Raw genomic sequence first — 23190 nt, forward strand, 5'->3', positions numbered from 1 at the left:
CGTGCTGAGAGAACCAAGGTGAGCTCAGTTAAATACGCATGGTTAGTGGCAATGCTAGTGTCGTATAAATCACAAACTCAGAACAGTTTGGTTTAATTCTGACTTCAATTAATTATACAAAAAATATCACAACTATTATTGCCAATTTCACTGGCTCCCACAATTTCACTGGGGGAAAAAAAATGTCTAAAAACATCATAACATGCATCGCAACTTTCTTTTTTCTTTTTTTTTTTTTTCAGAAAACCTGCCATGAAATCAGGCATTTCAGACAGCAGAAATCCCAAATCCTGGAAGGACTGATAGATGTAATGCTGTATAAAGTGCAATATTTCCCTCTGAAATCGTATGTAATGGAAATACTTTTGTAAAGCCCCACAAAATTGTTAAATGTACTAAGTTAATATCCAACGTTGTCTGTCCCTCTCTGCATCCCTGCTCCCTCTCTGTTTGTCCGACAGTCACATTCCTGCAGAGTTAATTGACTTAAAATGAACTATGCGGTTGCTTCAAATGTTGTGGAACAACAGAGGCCTCTTGACATGACGTGCACTCATCCTCCAACTCGCCCTGCCCCATCTCCAGCCTGTCCTCCCCTTCATCGCTCCCCTCCTTTACCTCCTGCAGCTTATGACTCTCTCAGTAGGGTGAGTAAGCTGCTATGACACACAAACCTCCCTGCCAGTATCCACACCCCCACCCGAAACACCTGTGCCGCACACTGAGATCATCCGCTAACCACCCAACACTCACTTCCTTCTTCTTTACTCTCGTCCACAGCGCTTACATCAACTTTACCCTTTTGCTCATTAATCTCAACTCTTTCTACAAACTTCCACCCCACCCTCTAATCACCCATCGCAACCCAGACTGACTGCCCTCATCCCCTCCGACCCCCTCTCCTCTCCGACTTCCACAGGAAATTACCTCGTCTGGACGCTTCACAACCACGACTGCCTTTCAGAGTGAAGTCTGGGAGCGTGTGTGTGTGTGTGTCTTGATAAACAAATCGCCCACTTCAATGGAAAAATTAGGGAAAGTTACTGGCGGGTCAAGGCAGGAATCGTGCATGCATGTGATTACTTTTGACTGTCTGAGACAAAATTATAATGCTGCAGCTTCAGAAATAATGCCAATTCAAAAACACATATGGATATCCAACAAAAATACAACAACAGCAACATGCCACAAATGAAAAAATATGCAGTAGAAAGCCAAAACAAGTACATGAACAACAAACATGCTGTAAATACAGAAACAATGCCAAGTCAAAAATGCACAAACACCAAAAATAAATGCCACAAAAAAACGCTGCAACCCCGAAGTTCTCCAGTCCTTTCAGGAGGAACAGCTTGATTTTTGTCCCAAAAGAGAGACGACCAGATGAGAGAGTGTTCGATTTTGAAGCGGGAAGATAAGTGTCGTGAGGGTACAGTCATACATGAGCAAAATTAACAGTGGCAAATATTCGCGTCCCGCTCAATTTCAATCAATAGACAACACTTGCTTCTAATGGCAGAGCAAATTTGCATTTTTCCATCATGTGGAGCTGAATGTTGGTGAACATTGACTGGTGCAGCCTCACTCAATAGCAAAGACGTGTGTGTGTGGAGGAAACATGGATCGTTGCTGAAATTGTATGATACTGGCCATGAAAATACAACTGCCACACATTAGAGATGCTGCTGGCAGTGAGTCAGAGACGGACATGAAATATAATAAAATGCATATTGTACCAATAACAAATGCATTCACTCATGTATGTGATCATGCCCTGAAGAGGTACATATTCTTTTTTCACATCTGGTCTTAGTGTTTTACTATATTATAAAAGGGAATTTATGTAGCTTTAGAGGCCTGGAAGTTGTGAGGAAGTTGTGTTGCATTTGTTTTCATTTGTCTGTATGTTGTTGGGTTTTTTTGCTTCATTTCTTTATTTGCAACATGTTTGCTGGGGGCGGGGGGCAACATTTCTGTTGCATTTGTTTTGGATTTTGTACGTATTTTTCAGTTGGCATCATTTCTAAAGCTGCAGTGTGTTTCACTTGCTGATGAAATGTTTTGGTCCGTCATAGTGCATTTGCTCTTGTCGGCCACCAAACAAAACTCCTACTGATGGTCTTAAATTGCTGTGGGAGAAAGATAGTGGGGGAAATATTGAAGAACAAAAATGGAATGAAAGGTATGTGCACGCATGCATCACCTTGTTTAGATCAAGACAGACAGACGGACGGACAGTTGGCTAATTAACATAAAGTTAGCACTATATAAAGGATTGAAGCTTTTCACTGTGAGGAGTGGAGTACAATGGGAATCATAAACAATAAACCCATCAGACAGACGGAAATGAGAGCACAGGATTAAAATGTGATAATGAGACACACTGACGTAAGTTAAGTATACAGTAAATAAGGACAATGTGTATCTTAGTGGACGGGAATGACAAACTGGATCTGGAAATGCATCGTGGGACAAGGCTGGGATTATTATTGAAGGCTCTGGTCAGAGTATGTTTCACAATTTTGACGGCTAAAAAAAATTGTTTGGGGTTGCTCCTGTCAAGCATCAGGCAACACAAGAAGCCACAGAGAGAAGAGGGAGGATTTCTGACAGCTTTACTGTATCTCTGCCAGCTCTGTGTAATCCACCGGGACGTGATGTGGCTAAACATCACTGGAGGGCAGTGACACTGGGAATAAAAGGTTTGCAGTGAGAGAGAGCATGTTAAAGGAAGAAGAGATATGACAAGACAAGAAAGAGATCGATAGCAAGGAAAGTGAACTGTTTGCCACGATTACACCTGCGTATAAATGATTGTTCACCTGTGATCTGCATTCAATGACAAACAATGACATCCGGGGACTGCAATTTTACTGCGATCATGTAAATCAAGGTTTCTTTGCCTCTTTTCTCTCCTAATAAAGAGTCTCCTACCCTCAATCCAATTTGCACACAAATGAAATCATTAAAACACGCTTCCCTTGAGACGTTTACCCCCGAGTTATTAACTTATCTCTAAAAAACACAAGCTCCACATCCCGATGGAATTAACCTTCTTTGTGTTTTGTGTGTGTGTTGCCTGATGAAATTGTAGTCTGTGTTTGGGTGAGAGAAAAACGTGTGTGTCTACGTACAAGGCTGCAGATTTGTGTGTGCAAATGATGTGCACAACAGTATCAGCATACACACAGGTATGCAAGGGTACGTAGGAGAGTCAATTAGGGGACAAAGGAGAAGAGAAGCTCAAACGACAGCAGGAGAAAGAGTGAAAGAGAGACTCGGGAGAGAAAGAAAGCTCCAACTATTCTCCTCTCTGTTCGTTTCCCTTCACTGACTTCCCCCTGTTCGGCTCCCACACAGCAGGAATGCACAACCACATGTGTGTGTGAGAGGGTGTGTGTGTGTGTGTGTGTGTGTGTGTGTGTGTCCTAGCATATAAGATGGAGTAGAGAGTTTCCTCTGTTTCAGTGATGGCAAGTTACTAAATGCATTTACTCAGGTACTGTATTTAAAGGTGCAGTCAGCCATTCTAATGTAAGTGGGAGCAAGAGAGACAGTAAAAATGGCACATGTTAACATGCTGAACTCCAAATACTAACAATCTTTCTCCTTTAAGTGCAGATCAGAGGTACTTAAGAATTTCCATTTCATGCTAATTTATACTCAAATTCACTTAATTTCCCTGGAGATATTAAGTAAAAGTTTCACATTTTGGAAACTACACTTATTTGCTTTCTTGCAGAGAGTTAGTCCAAAGATATACTTGCTGTTCACTACGCGTATGCATGATGGCTGCCACACACCCCCTGCAACTGTTTGGCACGTGTTTACTTGCCGTGGCACTCTCTGACAGCAGCCTCTGTTACTCTGTAGTTGCATGTTTTCATTTGTCGCAAATCTTTGGTTTGAACTGGGCTTTATGTGTGTGACCCACCACTGGGAGATTTAAAACCTGGCTAGCAGCACTTAGCAGCTCACTCACAGAAGAACAGTGACTGAAAAATTGGGAAAACATTGAATTCTTTACCATCCGAGCCCAGGATGAGGTCGGCTGCTGTATAACAGGGACAGTAAATGATTGTTATTGCCATGTTATGCCATTTTTATTGTTTAGATGTCTGCTGATGTGTGCATTATATATCACACCAGAGGCCAACACTGCTGTGTTACACATCACACCCACCACACATCTTTTGCTTCAAGGACGCTGGAAAAGGCAGCTTCATTAAGGGACTTCATAGTGACCCTGAGGCTCCATCTCTGTGCAAAAAGGGTTTAAGTTTGGCATAAAGGTTGGGAACAGGGGGATATAACACGTCTGGCTCTTTTAAAAAATAAAAAAAAAATCCACCTAATTGCACGTCTAATGCTCACTTACTCACACATTAGACCTGAGTGTGTTTACTTGGGTTCCTTTGTCATATTTCAGATGTTAATGAGCTTTTTGCAGTTCCACCTAAGAGACAATTCCCCTCTAAACATCTCAGATAATTTAATTCAAATAACTGTTTGGGGCCTAATTAAGAAAAAAAAAATATTTTTTTCATAAAAGCAGCAAAGATTAAAGTAAGTAAAAATATATATATAAAAATTAATGTCACATAACTTAATCATCTCACATCCCATCAGACTTATCTTTTGACACTTTCGACTGAACCACTGAACCATGTAAAGTCATTAAAAATTGCTCCACCTAAACCGCCTACAGAAGCAAAATACTAACTCAGAGTATGCACCGATGCATCACTAACAAAAATCTCATAATGTATTATAATACATACATTATAGGGTTCATCTTTAAGTATATCATGCTGACAGTATTTCTGTACTTTGTGTTGGTACTTCTACTTCAATGAAGGATCTGAGTACACCACTGTTAAGTTTTAATGAGTTCACTTTAGCTTTTCCACACATTCATAAAGAGCTTTTTTCCTGTCGGATTCTTGCCAACGTTTTTGATCCAGCATCATTAAAACATTTTGGGATATGTGTACCCCACACCCTGCTTGTCAAGACTCAAAGCAGCTACACCTGAACATATTTGCATGACAGCCACACTTTGCATAGTGAACTCAGGGCACTCTGACAAAGAGCCGCCTGAAGAGTATTTTGCAGAGGAGGAAGTGATTAGTTCACCTAAATGCAAGTGTAGATCGCTTCAACCACATTACACCCCCTCTCCACAATTTCTCATTCACTCCTCCTGGTGTCGAGCCATGCACTGTTCCGTTTCAATCTCATATGAGGTTTTCAGTTATCTGCCTGTTACCAGTCTGCCGCCACTCCGACACAATACAAATAAGAGGAATGTTATTTGTGGTGCTAAAAGCATCGACAAATAACACTTGAATAACCTCAATAACAATGTGTCTTTTCAGACACAATGTCCTGATAACTCAGGATATTCAACAGACCTCACTGTGAACAATTATCTACACTTATCTATTACTATATTGTATTTCTTTGGTAAAACAGTTAAGTAATACCAATAAAAGCTAATGAATACAGTATTTGTTGAGTCAAATATCATGGAATGCAATTGTTAGCATTAGAGACAGAAAACATGGGGAGAGAGAGAGAGACATGCAAAGAAATAGCTGCCAGTAGTGGAAAAGTACATCTACTCAAGTATTTTGAGGTGCCTGCACTTTTGAGAATTTCCACTTTATGCTATTATATACCTCCTCTACATTGCATAAGGAAGATATTGTACTTTTTACTCGTATTATTGAATAGTTACTTCTGAGCTGAGCTGAGGGGAAATGCAGTCAGGTGATAATTCTCACAACGAGCAACACCTCTCTCATAATACACTGAGTTTATGACAATAGTATTTTTTTACAATAACCATTCCCTTCAGGTTTTCACAAACTTGCAATTGCAACAGTTGACATAAATTCAGCCAGTCCTGTGCGACCTTGCAGGGTTGTCTAAACATCGCAACTTAAGCGCAAATTTGACAACGAATATTAGATTGAGTAACTGTTGAAACTTTAAGTTTTAAGTGTCATAACAGCTGTCAAGCTGTCCCACTTGGCTCTCCATCACCTGCTGGTGATGCTGCTGGGGGTCGGAACTCCAGCTTTCCCTCAAATCATCACAAATAGATTCTAATTACATTGTACAGCATTTTAAAACGGCTTAAATTACAACATGCATTCCAGTTTTTTAGAAAAGCTACCATGAAATCAGCTATTACAGGCTACAACAATCACAGACACAAACTGCAAAATCTTGGCAGGACTGAATAATAAAAAATATTAGAGTAGCTTCAAGTGAAAATGTTTATGCTGGACTATTTTTGTCATTAAAGAACACTTTCACATTTTGTTATTAGTGCCTTTTTCTAAGCAAAGGAACAGAGCACTGAAGTAGAGGAGTTAATAGTAACTGTAGTTACTGTATATTATATGTGTCTTAAAGGGCTACTTTGATATTTTCTACCAGCTTTGTATCAAAACAATAAGATATTATTGGTAAATGACCTACAGCAAACTTCCCTCCATCTAACCAGCGTCCAGCATCCCTATTTCTTGCCTAAAACGTTTTCAGAAACACGTTGTAGATTTTTCGTTTAACTATAATACCAAACTGTTTGTTAACAGCTGGCCACAATATTGTTCTCTGTGTCAAAACAGTGAAACTTGCATTAGATCATCCACCAGTGGGAGTACTTATTGGTCCGGTGCAGCGCAGTGCATTCTGGAGGTTTTCTAACTCTTGAGCTAAAATGCCCTTTTTCTCTGTTTTCTCTGGTCATGTAACACCATCTTCAGAAATATTTTTGTGTTTTTACTCCATAGACAGCTGAGTAATGTAAAAAAAGACAATCTTTCCAGCAGAATAATTAAACATTACACTAAATTTTTTTAAAAAAAAACCCACAATGGTACATTGCACATTTTAGAAATAAGAATATGTATTTCTTTTCTTTCTGCTTTGAATGTGCTGCATGAATATGCATTCAGTTAAATTTGTGATAATAATGCATATATTAGAATCATATCTATGCAAACACATAAGATACACTTAACATGAATGACAAGAGACAACGTAATGTGAGTGTTTCCCAGGAACAGAAAGCCATGGCCTCCGGCATTGAACCTGACCATGAATGAGCTTCAGCACTTGACACGAGGATTATAAACGGAGGGGACTTCACTGCGTCCTCTTCTCGTTAACAGTATTTCTATAACACCTGTCATACTGTCATTTGTCACAGGTCGTTTCAACAAAAGAGCAGACCTTAACCAGATTCTGATTAAATACTTCTGAGTGTCAAAAGGTCAGGAAACATCAGATTAAGTTCCCACAATGTCTGCTGAGCAGCGTTCTTATCCCAAATCTACCAATGAAAAAGCATCACCTGGTCATTAGTTTTGCACTGCTTACCTGCCAGCTCACCTGCTCTTTAGCTTTTCATTCATCCCCCTGATTCATTCACTGACTTGTTCCCACCTCCGTCGGATAAACACATTCATCAGGATCAAACTCTCTCTTGGCAGTTCACTCTGTTTCCCCTGATCATCCAAACAGATTCACGGTGAAACCACCAACAGAGAGACAGCTTTAAGAAATGACCTCGAATTTATGAAGTCTTTGAACTTTTGTCGTCTCAGCGGAGGCGCCGCAGCTAGAACATCCCAGACTGCTGAGAGTCTGTGATTCCAACGCTGGGGTCAAAATGAAGCCACGGCCCTCAGACTATCTGCAAGATTGCTGATGACCAGGAGGCAAAGTAAAATCTGGTCAAGGAAAACAGCAGAGACATGGCAATGCAACCTCTGCTATTCATATGAATTAATAGACAGGCACTTTTTCAGTATTTTAAGTATTGTGACATTTCTGTTAAATTCATCCATGAAACGATTTATGCTTCCCTTATCGCTGTGCGATTAATGCTGAGTCAGAGCTGCCAAGTGGTGAAGCGAGCTGAGAATAAAGACTGGAGGCAGCTGGCAACAGTTAACCTGGCTCTGTCAAAAGTTAAAAAATTCACCCACCAACATCACCAAAGCTCAACTAAAAAAATCCCCACTAGGTAGCTGCCAAAGTTGATTGTGGCCACTCTGAACAGTTATTGCAATTTCAGCAGACACAATGCGATGCATTTTTTCCAGAAGCTGATAAAAATACACACCTCGTATATTTTTGATGACATTTTTGAGGCATGTTGAACACATAGACCATAAATAAAGATGGTCGACATAAAGGTCCCTTTTTTTGTCCAACATTGTCGCCAACTTTCATACGTCGTTAAAGTTTTCGGAACAGGTTCAATTTTCTACATTTTTCGTATCTGTCAAAAGCCTTTACAGAGTTATTTGACCAAGAAGCAGCGAGGAAAAAGTTTCTGCGGAACATATCCACAAAAAGACAGAGGAGAGGAGCGCACAGTATCCTTTTATAACTCAAATAGCTCACTCTTAACAGGTCAGATATTTAGGTGGATAATGATGAGGAGGAGGGCGAGGACCGCACGCAGGCAAAGAGATGACAGTGTGGAGACAGAGAGAGGACAGCTCAGTCCCTTCAGGTAGCCACGGTGCCAAATGTAAGACAAATTGGTGACAGAGAGGAAGAAAACTCCAGTGGAGAGAAGCAATGGGGGAAATGTGTCATTTCATTTTGTCTCATAGTATGAATTTTCCCAACAAATTGGTACAATAAACCGCATCAGACTCAGTGTGTAAGATTTAACTTGGACATTATTTTTTTTCAGATGGTTCACCCAAAAATGAAGCCCAAACATCTGGATCGCCGCAGTGGCTGGCTGGAGTATAGGTCATAAACCCCACTCCCTCCATGTTAGCAGCTGGGACACAGGCCAAACTAAAACATCAAAGTCAACGTCAAATACATTTTTTAGGTCATTCTTTTTACCCTGATGTTTGTTCAAGTGTTCCTTTCTTGCTGATAGGTTTGGATATAATTATTCTTTTGATATGATAAAAAGGGGATATGATGACAAAAGTGACAGCTGTCACATTCAGTGACGCCGCTCGCCATTGGAAAAGTGGATACGGCGGAGACCGCTTCTACACAGACACTGATGTGTTGTTAATGTGCTAACAGTGTAACTAGCATCTTTAATCCATCCTGTTGGTCTTCCACTTTCTATTTTTGAAAGACGAATTGACTCCCACCACCTGCTGGTATAGAGAGTTATCTCCTCTCACACAGACACAGAATGTACATGCTAGTTGGCTGCCGACCGTAGTCTTTGGCCAAGAGACTGGTGACGTGAGGCGACGCAACAGTCAGCCTTCGTCGTCACCAGGTCTTTGATGCTGGTTTGGTGTGTCTAGGCCATTACACGCACATATTCATGCTATCATCTGTCCGTATATATCACTGTAGGGATTTACTCCCCAAAAAATCTCTTTCCACCGTACTGGATCTATGTTTGGTGATTTATCGGATCAACACTATACATGAGACTCAATTGTTACAGAAACTGAGATGTTGGTTTACACAACATGTCTGGAAAAAGTGAGACATCTGCACAGGGCCAGAGCGTTACCCAAAGCAATCACAGAGCAGACTTACAGGGATGAAACTCCCCCCCGCAATCTTGATAACATTATACGCAAAACAAACACAACAGAACGAATTACAACTTTGCTCACATTCATAAGCAAACACAGGCACACACACACACACACACACACACACACAACTTCCCTGAAGAGATTAGCGAGAGAATGAACAAGCAAGGGAGGGCAGGGGACAGAGAGAGCTCACCTTTCCTCATAATGACTCCGCTCACCTGTTCATCCCCTCACCTGGGGCAGGGGGATCACTCTCCCTCTCTCCCTCCCTTCACCCTTCTCCTCCTCCACCCTCCACCTCCCAGAGATGGCCAGATAAAGCGAGTCTTTCAGCCCAAAATGCACCGACGCGGCCACTGTGTGTCCCAGCTCTCTCTCTTTCTCTGTCTCTCTCTCCCTGCAGCCCAGCCCTGAAACTGATCCAGGTAGGCTTTCTGACGGAGAACTTTCTCACACTCTTACACCTGCCAATCACACACCTCCCCAACGCACAGGAGAAAAAGTGTGACACATACACACACAGCACACACACAGGAGCGCACACAAAAGCAAACTGTACACAGATAAGGGAGGATAATTGGCTCTGGGACAGAGAGTCTCACAGGTAAATGGGCTGATACTAATCAAGAAGAAGAAACCTAAGCCAACTGTGTGCTACATTCTTGTGTGTGTGTTCAGGTCAGCGTGGATACATTAGGAGTGTGTGTGTGTCAAGCTGGAGCTTCACCTGGGTTTTGTGCAATATAAGAAACATTATTACAACACAAAATGAATAAAATTAGAGCCACAAGGTCTTTTGTTGCCATTTCTGTTATCCTTTCATTTTGAGAAAGATGTCAGCCATGCTGAAGGCTAAAAGAAAGCACGAAAAGACAACAGGAGGACCAACTGAGAGCCATCGATACCTCTGCAAACCTTTGAAAAATGGTGACTCACTCCTTCATGTCCTTGCCAAGTCATTTTAAGGGATTCTCTCTAACTCTGGTTTCATTGATAAACAAGCATTAATTGCTGAAATGAAGAGTTCAGTAAAGAAGCGACTAATGGGTGATGATGGAGGGATAGAACGATGCCTTATGAGAATATTTTCTTTTCAATTTTCACAAGGGCAGTAACCTTGTGAGCATTTCAGGGCTGAAAGAAAACAAAATGCATGAAATGATTGGATCACATGCACCCCATATTGACTGTCCTTTAAAGGAATACTTCACCAAAAAAAAAAAAACATCTGTAAATCAATCATACTTTTACCTTGAATTTTTTGAGAAAACTTTTCTCACATGCCTCTTCAGAAAATTACAAAGATATTGATTTACTGATTTACTTGGGACTCTGCTTAACGACAGCAAAACTGTATCAAAAAATCAATTTACAAAACACTCACGCAACCCTTGCAGTGTAATCAGAATCTCATCTCAAGTCATTTGCTCCAGACTTGTCAAACACATGCATTTTCACTAAACCTTCTCAATTTAAAACTGAACTGAAACTTTTTAATGTTCTCTTCAAAGCCAGACTCCCATACAAAGCGTTTTTTGTGGGGAAGAGGAAAAACTCCCTACTTACTGATCTTTGTGGGGTTTTTTAGCTTCTTTTTGCATAATTGGGAAAGAAATAAAGAATAGGAGAGAGAAGGAAGGCTGGAGGAGAAGAGAGAAAGGTGGATTGAATAATCGATATCACCTTCTCAGCCACAGTCGCCCACCGTTGTGCTAATGGCAGATTAATTGGTCTGCTCTTTAATGAGGACGCACGATGGAGCAGCCAGCAGCGTGATGTTTGATCGAGATGCAGATTGTTCGATACGCCCTGAAGGAAGCAGTGCTAAGTTTTGAACTGAGTGCAGAAAGTTCAGGATTGATGAAGGAAAACAGGGAGAAAGAGGAAAGACAAAACGTGATCGAGGGATAAGAAATATTACTGTGTAACGGTACGCAGTAAATATGAAACTACGGATGAGAATTTACAATAATGTGGAGTAGTCTTTTATCATCTGTAACTGTGATCATATCGTGATTTTCTTTATATTATGAATGCAGGAAAATGTTTAGCTGAGGTAGTCCGGCACACTGGTGTGGTGATCATCTTATCTAGTAGATGATGGTCAAACTGGTTTTGCACATTTATGGCTTATAGTAAAGTATTGATCCCACAACACAGGTCATGGTCTCCGTACAAAAAAAGGTTTTCCCTCTCAAATTGTTTATTTAAAGGATTTTTAGAGACCAAACATATAAAAAAATGTGGTATTTCCTGACACAGTGTTGCTTTGAGCTAAATGCTAAGGGCCCTGACACACCAAGTCGATGGTCGGCTGTCGGTCGATGTCAGGCTGATGCTGAGCATCTGTCACCATGGTTTTTGTGATGTGTCTCGCACCGTGGGCACTTGTCAGCCTTTCTCAGATTTTCACAGACAGGGGAGCTCATTGGTCAGAGAAACCACTGTGATTGGCAGTTCAGCTCAGTGCACAAGAAAAGAAACGGTGGTGAGGAAAGCAAATAATCAGCTGAAATATTTATCACAATTTTAGTTTAGCACATTAGCATGTTGTCATTTGCTAATAATACTAGACACAAAGTACAGCTGAGGGTGAAGACAATGTCTTTAGTTTTGTAGATATTTGCTCACAAACCAAAGTTTTAATTACATTAAAATTTAAGTTCTTGGTTAAAAATTACTGGTCTAAACAACAGCCATAGTCATTAAATATGTGATGATTGCTGTGTGAAATGATGCCTCTGTTTTATTCCAATTAAGACTGGGACAAATTGTATTAATTTTTGCGGAGGTGCTTTTTGTTTCAGGCAAGATGGGCCACCTCTGCTTTATCCCATAATTTTGTTGTCTAAATTAACATTAACAATAGAAGCAGTCACTAAAAATAACACTATTTCTCAAAAGACACTGTGATTTACTATAGCCTATAATTTTTATTATGTTGTCTATCAGTCCACTCCACTTTCAGTCGTTCAAAGAGGAGGACAGAAAAGGTGTAAAAGCATGTGAACTCATCATTGTTATTCCACTCTAGCCTCAGTTTGAGTGTATTGTTGTACTTGAAGCTTAGTCTGTTCCCTTGGTAACCATACTGATCACCAGGCTGCCCCTGTACTCACCGGCCATGCGTATTTGAAGGGAATGACAATGTGTCCATTAGTCCCATCCTCTCCTCCTCCTCCTCCTCCTCCATCGTGGCCTCGGTGGCGGAGCGACTGGGAGTTTCCACCCAGGATCCCTGTGCTGCCTGACCCAAAGGTGCAGGCTCCAGTTGGGACGACCCGGGCCTGGTACTCCTTGAGGCAGGCTTGAAAGAAAGTGTCACATTGGTCCCTGGCAGAGCAGCGCTGCCCCCCACTGGCCTGGAGGTCGCAGCATTCTCCGGTCTGCAGAAGTCCAAGTGGGTTCTGGAAGTAATGGATCTGAAGCTCGAACATCCCGACTGCACACACTGACTGAGAGAGAAGAAAAGGGAGAGTTAAGTTAATATGTTATCATATTAATGTTATACGTCTCCAGGAGAGAGCCCATTCTGTATGTGGATGTAAACGGCTCACTCTCCTCCTTCCTATTTTCAGTTGATTCCCACCAAAGACAACATATTTATCATATTATATTCCACTTCTGCCAATATATGTCTCTAAATCCTACACACAGCACCTTTAATTTCAGGTTTATGTGAGTGATGGAGGAAGCAAAGGTTGTGGCAAACTGAAAATTGTACAGCTATAGGCGGTGTGGGTTTTAAAACAAGAAGGTACTGAGTTTTGCTGTCAAGGAAAGTTGTGGATAACAGCTGATCTACAAATATGGACAGAAGGTATTTCAGACAGACAGATGAAAGAAGCATTCAGTGAGAAATGAAAGTGAGTGGATCAGAGGTTAATTTAAAAGTGGGCAGAATTTCAAGTCTCTGTAAGAAATAAAGTTTTACGGGAACAGTGCAACATTTTGGGAAATGACAGACACACCAACAAAACAACACAACCACACACACACACACACACACACACACACACACACACACATACACACACACACACACACACACACACACACACACACACATACACACACAAAAGCTGACAGAAAAGCAGACTCCATGCAGTCTATCACCTATATCTAATGGGTTTACCCATGTTTGGTGGGAGGGGCTAAAAAAGACAAGACATGACCACAAGGAGACACAAATCGACTACAAAGAGACACAAAAAGATGCTTAATGATGACACACACACAAAATAATGTAAAAAAAATACATATATTTATATCTTATATTTTTGATTGCTGTAAATGTTTAAGCGTGAGGAGTGGCCCAGAGTCCCAACAATATCGATTGCATCAGAGATATACAAAAACTAAATAACTTACTAAATAAGGAAAGGGTCTTTGTTGTGTGTGTCTGTTTCGTTTCGTCAGTCTACATTGGTTTTACATTGATATATTTGCATGATTACTTGATTCCTTTAGTAGCAGTGTTTAGCTGCTAGATTACTTTTTCTTTTTTTCCTTGCCCAGTTCATTTGACTGAATTATTTCCCTTTGCTATATTTGCTTTATTGGTGTGAGTATTTGGCTTGTTTTGTTTTGAATTTAGTAATCAAATTATTTTGGCTCACCCTGTTTAGTTAATGTCATGATATATTATCACCTGATGTAAAGAGGAGGCAGAGACAGATGAGTCTACTGATTTGGGTTCTACTCTGTACTGACGAGCTGAAGACGCCACATGTTTGAGAAACTGAGGACCGTCCCTGTGCTGCAGTTATGAGGCTGACAGGACTGCTCTGTTTGGGGACCACTGGACTCTATACTTGGACATTTTATTTGGACTGAGTGCCTGAGCCCATGTTAATTTGTTTTAACTCTGCTTTTCAGCTATAATTTTATAAGAAATAAATCAATTTGTTTTGAACCATACCCCATTGTCAACACGCTGTTTTGGGTCAGCACAGTCAATTTTATCAGATTTTATCAGATTTTAGATTTTAAAGTCACACTACACAGGTGACACCAAGTCCGTATGTCTTGCTTCGAGTTGGTGGGCCACAAAATCTCACAAAATATCACGGTTTCAATGTTATACAGTACAACACAATTAGTATCACTATTGTAACCTTACTTTACTGTCTGGTAGTGTTCTCCAGTCCTTCTGGCTTGTGAGTAATAACCGGGCTACAATTTGTCTCGTTTTATTTCCTTTAATTAACACTGAAATAACAAGAAGACAGCTGACATCTACAGCACCTAGTTCTGTCACACCATCACCTGTCCCCCCTCAAACAATGGCAGGTAGGAACTAAGTTACTCTGACTCACTTGAGGCTGTGGGGAATTAAAATAGCAACTTGAAGGTACACGTAGAAATATATATACACAGGCCTATAAAATAATAGTTCAAGTGCTTTTACTGATAATGTAATTATTACTGTTTGTTATAATACAAATTAATTCTGTCAGTTAAAAGTAACAATGTTGAATCATTCCTGCTAAAATATTCGTTTCCCCACTTTTCTGTAAAAAATCAATTAATATAGCAACTCAAGTAACTAAATTAACCCCCAAAAAACATTTTTCCTTTCCTTTATCTGTGAAAAATATATTTTGTAAACTTGTTTGATATGCTAAACATGTATGACATCTTACCCTTTAAGGGATACTTTTTCAAACAATGTTTTCTATACATTGGTATAAGAAATTCTATTTTCACTTTAAAATAATACTAAAATAACCCCAAAATATAATGTGTACATTAACCAAGGTTACATTATTATCTGTTAAAATGACCCTAAAAGATTGTTTTTAAAGCTTTTTTTTTTTTTTTTTTGGCTGTAACTTTATTAAGCTTTATTTGAAACTGGAAACTATTTTTATGGAAGTACCTGTAAAAAGATAATGCACAGGTGAGATGCTCCCTTCAGGTTGCGTTTTTATGCCTCTGCACAGGCAATGGGCGTGGCCAGAGGCAGTATGTATTCAGGTTGTCTGTCCCTCACATTTTCGTGAGCGCAGTATCTCAAGAATGGCTTAAGGGAATTTCTTCAAATTTGGCATAAACGTCCAATTGGACTCAAGTATGAACTGACTAGAATATGGTAAAAGGTCAAAGGTCAAGAATACTGTGACCTCATAAAACTTTTAAGGCCATAACTCAAGAATTCATACACTTATTTTGAAAAGATTTCACACAAATGGGAAAAACAGGATAAAATGAGGAAATGCTGACATTTCATATCCAAAAGTTCACAGATCAGCTTCGTTGTGACATCGTAAACTTTTCTGGTCATTACTCAACATCTAAACTCAGGAGCTGAAGGGGACATATTTAGTCAGATACTGAATCTGTTACACTAATCTTGGGTGCCCACCTTGAAACTGCACTGACTATTTAGATCATCTGTGCTGCCAGGGGAGGATGTGTGTGTCACATCCATGTTTTTACACACAGGGATGTAAACTTTAAGTGCAAGTTGACTGGTGCGCTGAGGCTTAAAACCATGAGGTGGTAATTCCAGTTGTTCCAATACCGCAGATAAGCAAATGTACAAGGTATGATAACTGTAAATTATCATACCACTGTAAATGCTTTCACAGTATATGGCTGCACAAACCTTCAGCATTTGCAGGAAACTGAATCCCATTTGTGCAGGCCCGCAGTTTTTACATTTTTTTTTTTTTTTTTTAATTTAACCTTTATTTTACCAGGGATATTCCCTTTGAGATTCAAAGTCTTTTTTTACAAGAGAGTACTGACTAAAGTGACTTTGAAGGAACAAATTTAGAAAAGTTATTGATGACAGATGGCTACAAAGGGACCAAAAACTAACTGTAAACTTCCTCCTGATGGTTGTTCCATCAATGTGTGAGTGCATGTGGATGTATAAAAATTGAGTAGCAGGTGACACTTTGTACAGCAGCCTCGGCAACCAGTGTATGAATGTATGTGTAAATGGGTGAACTTGACTTGCAGTGTGAAAGCACTTTAAGTGGTCAAAATGACTAAAAAAATGCTATTAAGTGCAGGTCTATTAACCATTTTCCATTAATGTCGATCAGTTTAGACCTCTAGTCCTTACGGGTAACGAGGAGGATTTTTACCTAATGAAATAACTTTTATCACCATAACTCTGCCTGACCTCCAGTCGAGGACAGATCTCACTTTTCCATCTAAATCATGCACAGACAACGCAACACCACTGCCATATAATACTGTTTATCTCTTAACTTCCTTGTCTTTCTTTCTTTGTTTCTTCACTCCACCTTTGTGTCACTGCCACCACTCCCTTCTTATTTCTCACTCTCTCTTCCCCAGGGATGATGACATCGAGGGGACACCTCCTCCTCCTCCTCCTCCTTCCTTCTTTCTGTATCTGGGAACAAGCTGTAACGCTCCTGTCATTTCTCTTTCTGTGGTTATCAACTCTTCTGCATTGTTGCCATGCTCCTTTTCATCTGCCTCCCTTTCTTTTCTCTGTGTTCCCTCCCTGTTTAAAGATGGGTGGAGGGGACACACACACAAATACACACTATAGTTAACAAGACCCCCTGGGAGCATCGGAGCACTGGGGTCAGGTATGTGCGTGCATGCATATGTGTGTGTGTGTGTGTGTGTGTGTGTGTGTGTGTGTGTGTGTGTGTGTGTGTGTGTGTGTGTGTGTGTGTACGTGCTCTTGTCTGTCTGTATGTCCCTGTAGCAGAATGAAACAATGCCTTTGGCTTTTTGCAACAACTGCAAACACAACAACATGAAGCCACTGTTATCTCAGTTTGTTATGAAACCTCCTCTGATGAATAAATCTGAATAATTCACAGCCGCTTTTTGGCATTCCTGCCTAAACACTGAACTTAATGATTGCTCATTAAGTCCAAGAATCAGTCGTGTATCCCCAGCGGTGTTGTGTGCTTCATTGTGGACAGAAATCACCACAACCAACAAGCTCTCATGTTTCCGCCGCCCAACACATGAGCCAGAATCTCAGTCGCCCCATTGTGTTTGGTTTGCGTGTCCCTCTCTTGCCCTTGTCCCTGAGCCGAGAGGGGTGAGGGGGTGAGATGGGAGGGGTCAGGGGGATGGAGGGGGGTGAACTGGTCTACATCAAAAGGCTTGTGGAGATACAGTGGCGCTCATCACTCTACATCCTCCTTTCTTCCTCTCCTCCTCTCGCTGCCCGAGTCATTCCCTGCATACCAGCGTTTCAGCGCTCAGTCTGACCAGAGAAAGAGAGACACAGAGCGACAGAGGGAGAGAGACAGAGAGAAAGACATACAGAGAGAGAGAGACAGAGAGACAGAGAGACAGCCGAGGCTCAGAACATCTCTGCAGGAGAGCATTGGGCAGTTAAAGGATCACTACACCCAAAACTCGGGCTGACTCACAACAATTCCTCTCCATCTAAAGACAAACCCGCCTCATTAGCTGAACTCTGTTTGTCTATGCAGCAGTATGAAAAAGAGAAGGGGATTAATGGAAAAGTTTAAAACCAAAAAAAACTCAATAATAATGCACACTTTTTGTCTTAAAATGCCCAGTCTGTAGGATTTAGGAGGATATATTGGCATAGATAGGATGTTTTATAATAAGTATGTTTTCATTAGTTTATAATCACCTGAAAATAAGAATGGTTGTGTTTTCCTTACCTGAGAATGAACTAGTTACATTCACAAAGGGAGCGGGTCCTCATTTATGGAGATTGCTATGTTGCATTGCCATGGTTCTACAGTAGCCCAGAATGGACAAACCAAAACACTAACTCTAGACAAGTTGCACTGGCCACCAAAGTAAGACACACAATGGCATGAGGTGGGCGAGCCACTGGTCTCCGACTTGCCAAACAGCATTGGAGATGTACTGATTTGTAATGTGAAACTTCTTTATTCAGTGTTTTTAGGGCTTTTAACCACCTGGTCTGTTTGTTTTGGAGAGAAAGAGACCTACGTGGATAATTCAGCTCTTGATAAAAGCCTCCTGAACAATGAACACTGGAGAAATTCTAGCCAGGAGAAGTTTTAGCTGGTTGCAATCTGAAATTCACCCCAACATGCCACCAAATCCCCCAATATCTTAAACACTTCACCTTTAATGGCTGCAGATTGGTTAAGATGGCTGCAGTTGGAACAGCATTGTCAAATGGCACAAAGCAAATAAGCAGAATGAAATACAAAGAGATGAAATGGAAATGATACATTTGTTCAGTAAGTTTCAAAGATAAAATATTTTACATATGACAGGGTTATGATAGTCAACATGACTTTGCTGTGAATGGTTAAAGAGTTTCTTTGCACCTATGCTTATATTTGGAAAGATATAACAGCTTTCAAATCTCAGTATAAATTCTAGCTAATTGCAGGCTGAACTTTCTTGTATCCATAAAGTCTTTTCGGGCAAGTAGTTCATTACTGTCCTCTATTTTTCACTTGTAAGTGATTTTCTATGTGATTTGTGATGTATAATATATATTTGATGTAATTTATGATGTGTCGCTTTCAGAATATGCCTGTGTAGTACAATCTTGTCATTTCTGGTTCTTTTTTTATGGAGGCATGTTCTCTTCTCCATGTGGGAGCTTCAGAGAATGCCTTTCAGCTCTGCTTTGATTAGCCCAACCTGATTGTTTCAACCTGAGGGTGGACTGACTCTCAATCAAGCAAATCACCTGAGAGATAAATGTGTTCATCTCTTTATATGACTGTCCTGATCTGTAATGGTGAATTGAAATGCATGACTAAGATCTCTTGAAATGTTGCACAATTAAATTTACTGTGGGCTTTTGTGCAGATCTTTTGTCTATTTTTCCATTACTATAGCTTATAAATACAATTTTGTGTCACTTTGAATGCTCAGTTAATCTATTTTATGATCAGCAGAAAACTGCTGGGAAACAATTCTGACAATTGAAAAATGCCAAAAATGTGCTCTATCCGCACTCTCAGGAGTGAAATTCCCTGTTTTTTTTTGTTGTTGTTGTTTTTTGTCTTACATGAATGTAAACTAAATATATTTGGGTTTAGGATTATTGTTCAGGCAAAACAGTTGGAGGTTGCCTTTGGAACCTGTGTCAGCATTTATAACTATTTTCTTACATTTTATAGACCGAATATAGAGCATTTGGCAGATTAATCAATAATGAAAGTATCTGTTGGTTGCAGTGCTGTATAATTGTACTTCAGTCAGTATCTCAACAACTCATCAAGCCACACCAGAACTGAATCTGAGGGTAAGGGCATAGGTTTTGTCTCAACACTGGGGGAGATGCATATGAAATGGGGGGTCTGGGGGTCCTCTGCAAGAACATTTTGAGCATAAAACACTTAATTTCCTGCATTCTGCAGATTTTTTGACACACCAATTGGTGCCTTTTGTGCATCAATTTATAGTGTAAGTGTCCTTAATTTGGTCAAAATATAAGTCATCTGCTTCTTTCATGTTTTTATTTGGGGGGGACATATGCACATGTTCTACATTTAAAGGTGGGTGTGTCCCCCCTGAAATCTACATCTGTGGGTTTCACTTAGCTGCAGCTGTTGGATTGAAATGGTAAAAGGACAGACTAAATATCCTGGGATACACTGCATTTGCAAGGTATCTGCCCAGCTGCCATTTTAATCCAAAAATGTGATTAAAGTTTTAAAGATGTCAAATTCAGAATATTGCTGTGATTATCCAGATCTTGCTTTATTCTTGTCCTTTGGTCAAACAGACAGCAACACCTTTATTTGAAGTTTTATGTTCTTAAATGAGATACAGATTTCAAAACCATAATGTGAAAATTATGCTTTAAAAACCTGCACATGTTCCAAATATTGTCCCCTGCATCCCCTCTGAAATCTACATCTGGAGGGATCTGATGAACTCTGAGGAACAGGTTTTCTTAGTTGTTTGTTTGTGTTTTGTTGAACTTTGCATTTAAAAACAAAATTTTATTACAATTTCTTCAGAAAATGGATTTTATTCACTATTCAAATCACTAGTTTACTATTATGAAGCTGTTTTTTGTGGAACTGTTTATGTTTCTGCTGATGTGAGACACGCTTTAGAGAAATCTAATGAAATAGCGTAAACTAATCAACTTTTTGGATGTGGCAAAGTGAAAATGATATTGCAAAGCTGAAACTCATGTTGTCACAGTATCCACAAGGCTCACACTACACCATGCTGCAGTGTGAGCGTTAATAAAACTGGACAACAGACAGCATGTAGTGACCGCTGGACAGTCAATAAGCTTCACTAATGACCCTCTCGTATCTGAGCAGCTCTGGGTTCATGAACATGGTCTCCTGCATTAATAAATAGTCACCAGCAGCAGCAGAGGATCCAGCGTGTGTGTGTGTTTCTCACTGCAGTGCAGTCAGAGAATGGAGGGAGTGGAGAGAGTTGTTCTTCAGCTGTGAAGAGGTTGCAGAGGTGCAGAGAAAGACACGCAGAGCTGCCCGAACGTTCAAAATTCACACGCCCCAGAGTTTACTCGGCTGTGGCCCCGGGCTCCACACACACCCAAGACACAGATGCTGGATGTGAGCTCAGTGTTCAGAAAAAACACATGTGCACGCACACACACATACACATGCACACGCACACGCACACACACACACACACACACACACACACTGGAGCACCTCTGGGCCTGTTCTTGCTACTGCTGGGTCCTGTCACACATCATAGGCATCCTGATCAGGCCAGCAGCTGCTTGACAGCTCACAGTGCAAAAAAAGGGAAAACTATTTTGTGGTTTTCCACCTTCATGCCCAATATTATCTTGTTTTAGAATCCAAAGCTTTCCATGCTGCCAAAACATTGCCCATTATGCCATGAGTGGCTTGCCAGAATCATTCATACTAGCTGCTGCAGTGACTGTAAAGCTTTATAACACACACAAAAAAAGTCTGCACCCATACCATCAGGAGATACAAAGATAGAGGTGATAAGAAACAGTCAAAAAAAGTGGCTGAGAGCTGCAAATTAAAAATATATAGAGAATGCATCAGCAGTTGGATATGAGAAAGATGGTGATGCAGGAAAAAATGCAGATACTCCTTTATTAATCTATGAATGAGAGGCTGCTGAACAGAGGGTGTGTAGTGCGTAATTATGGCGCTTTTTATTCTCATGTTTTACTGAAGAGCCATCGCAGTCCCTCTAAAGACTTTAGGCTAAAGGTTTGACCAAAATTAAATCGAATCAAGCAACCTAATATTATTAGTCTTGATTTGTGTGTTGTCCGTCTCATTATTCTCTGTTTAATATACAAACAGTGGAATTATAGCCTACTCTGTGACTTCTTTATTATGTTAAAAATATTGAATATTTTTATGCAAACACGTATTTTTTGCAAATATTTTGTTGCTTCCAAAATAGGATTACAGTAGTTTTCAGTTGCGTGGGATAATAGGCAGCAGCGGGTTGAAACAACAGGTGGGCACAGCGCCATGTAGGAGCAGAATGAGGGCAGCACAAAGAGGGAAGAGACAGAGTGCGTGGACTCCATTATTGACTGTTTTCACGCAGCTGTGATAAGAAAAACACGCTGAACCACAGTTAAAAGTCAACCCCGGGGGTTTAAGTGCATGCCGCCCGAAATAGCACTTAATCGGTGGCTTACCTGCGGTTGTATCGTGAGCGCGACGAGAAAAATCACAGTTCGCTGCAGGTAGAGGTGTCCACGGTGTCGGTCACTCCTCATGTCTGGCTTCCCGGTGATCTCTCCGCTCCGGTGTCTGGGATCCAGCCGAGTCAGCCTGTGCGCTCTTGTGCTCTCCATCCCTGCGTCACGGGATTGGGGACCGTGTTGTGCGCTTCGGCGGTGCTGGTGTCCCCCTCCTCCTCCTCCCTCGCTGCGTCCGTCCGTCCGCCCAGCTCTCCTCCTCTCCGGTCTTTAAACCCTGAAACTCCCGCTGAGCCACTTCATCGCGTCCAGGACGGAGAAACCATAACCTAAGTCTCCGCTTGGATTTATCACCCACCCAGCGACCCACGCACACCTGGTCACCCCCTTGCCTCTGTATCCAGGGTGGATTTCCACTGACACAAACACCTACACGGCACACAAACACACTCCCCTTGCGCTGTATTCCTCCCACCACCTGCGTTAAGAGGCTTTAAAGGTCCAATCTGCCGGCTCACTTGACTTGAACTCTCATCCCAATTAGCTCACACTCTCTCTTCTTCTTCTCTTCAAGCCTGATCCACGCACAAAACTAAAAACATTATACTTCGCGATGAGTGGGTGAAGCGCTAGAGTTGCGTCTCCAGCGGAGTGATTTCACTCTGCGCTCTTCTCATCTAAGCGGCTGGTTGGTCATTTGTTAACCCGACACGAAGCCCAGCGGCGACACAGTCAGTGTGGGAAACAATGAGAGGGAGAGAGAGAGAGAGGGGAGAGCATGGAGGGTGTGTCCTGAGGCAGGGAATATCCGTCTTTCAGCTCTTGTCCGGATGGTTCCCAGCGCGCACCAATGCGCTCATCCCTTTCTCTCTCCACTTTGCGCAACCTGCGGACCAACCCAAAACTTTTTTTCTCACACTTTTTTGGGGGTCACATTTACACATGGGATTATCAGTTTCAGTTCCCCTCTGTGGGTTTTCTGTTTCCTCTTTACCTTTTGTAGAACCTCGTCGGTTCCTCTCCTCCAGTTTCAGGCTTCGG

General features: G+C 41.0%; 1 protein-coding gene across 2 annotated transcripts in view; it reads right to left on the minus strand.

Moving 5' to 3' along the window:
• Positions 1-22906, minus strand: part of LOC121943798 (uncharacterized) — a 63414-nt gene extending 40508 nt beyond the window's left edge. Inside the window, exons 1-2 of one of the 2 annotated variants that reach the window (XM_042487412.2) lie at positions 22147-22906; positions 12671-13006 (exon numbers count right to left, since the gene is read on the minus strand). In XM_042487412.2, coding sequence (XP_042343346.2) covers positions 12671-13006; positions 22147-22305 — 495 coding nt within the window. In that variant the 5' untranslated portion in view covers positions 22306-22906. The remainder of the gene's footprint in view (positions 1-12670; positions 13007-22146) is intronic. The other variant, XM_042487411.2, reaches the window with a different exon arrangement.
• Between the last annotated feature and the right edge of the window lie 284 nt (positions 22907-23190).

Source organism: Plectropomus leopardus, chromosome 6 (genome assembly GCF_026936395.1).
Source record: "Plectropomus leopardus strain MGB_pleo_1.0 chromosome 6, ASM2693639v1, whole genome shotgun sequence".
Lineage (NCBI taxonomy): Eukaryota > Metazoa > Chordata > Actinopteri > Perciformes > Serranidae > Plectropomus > Plectropomus leopardus.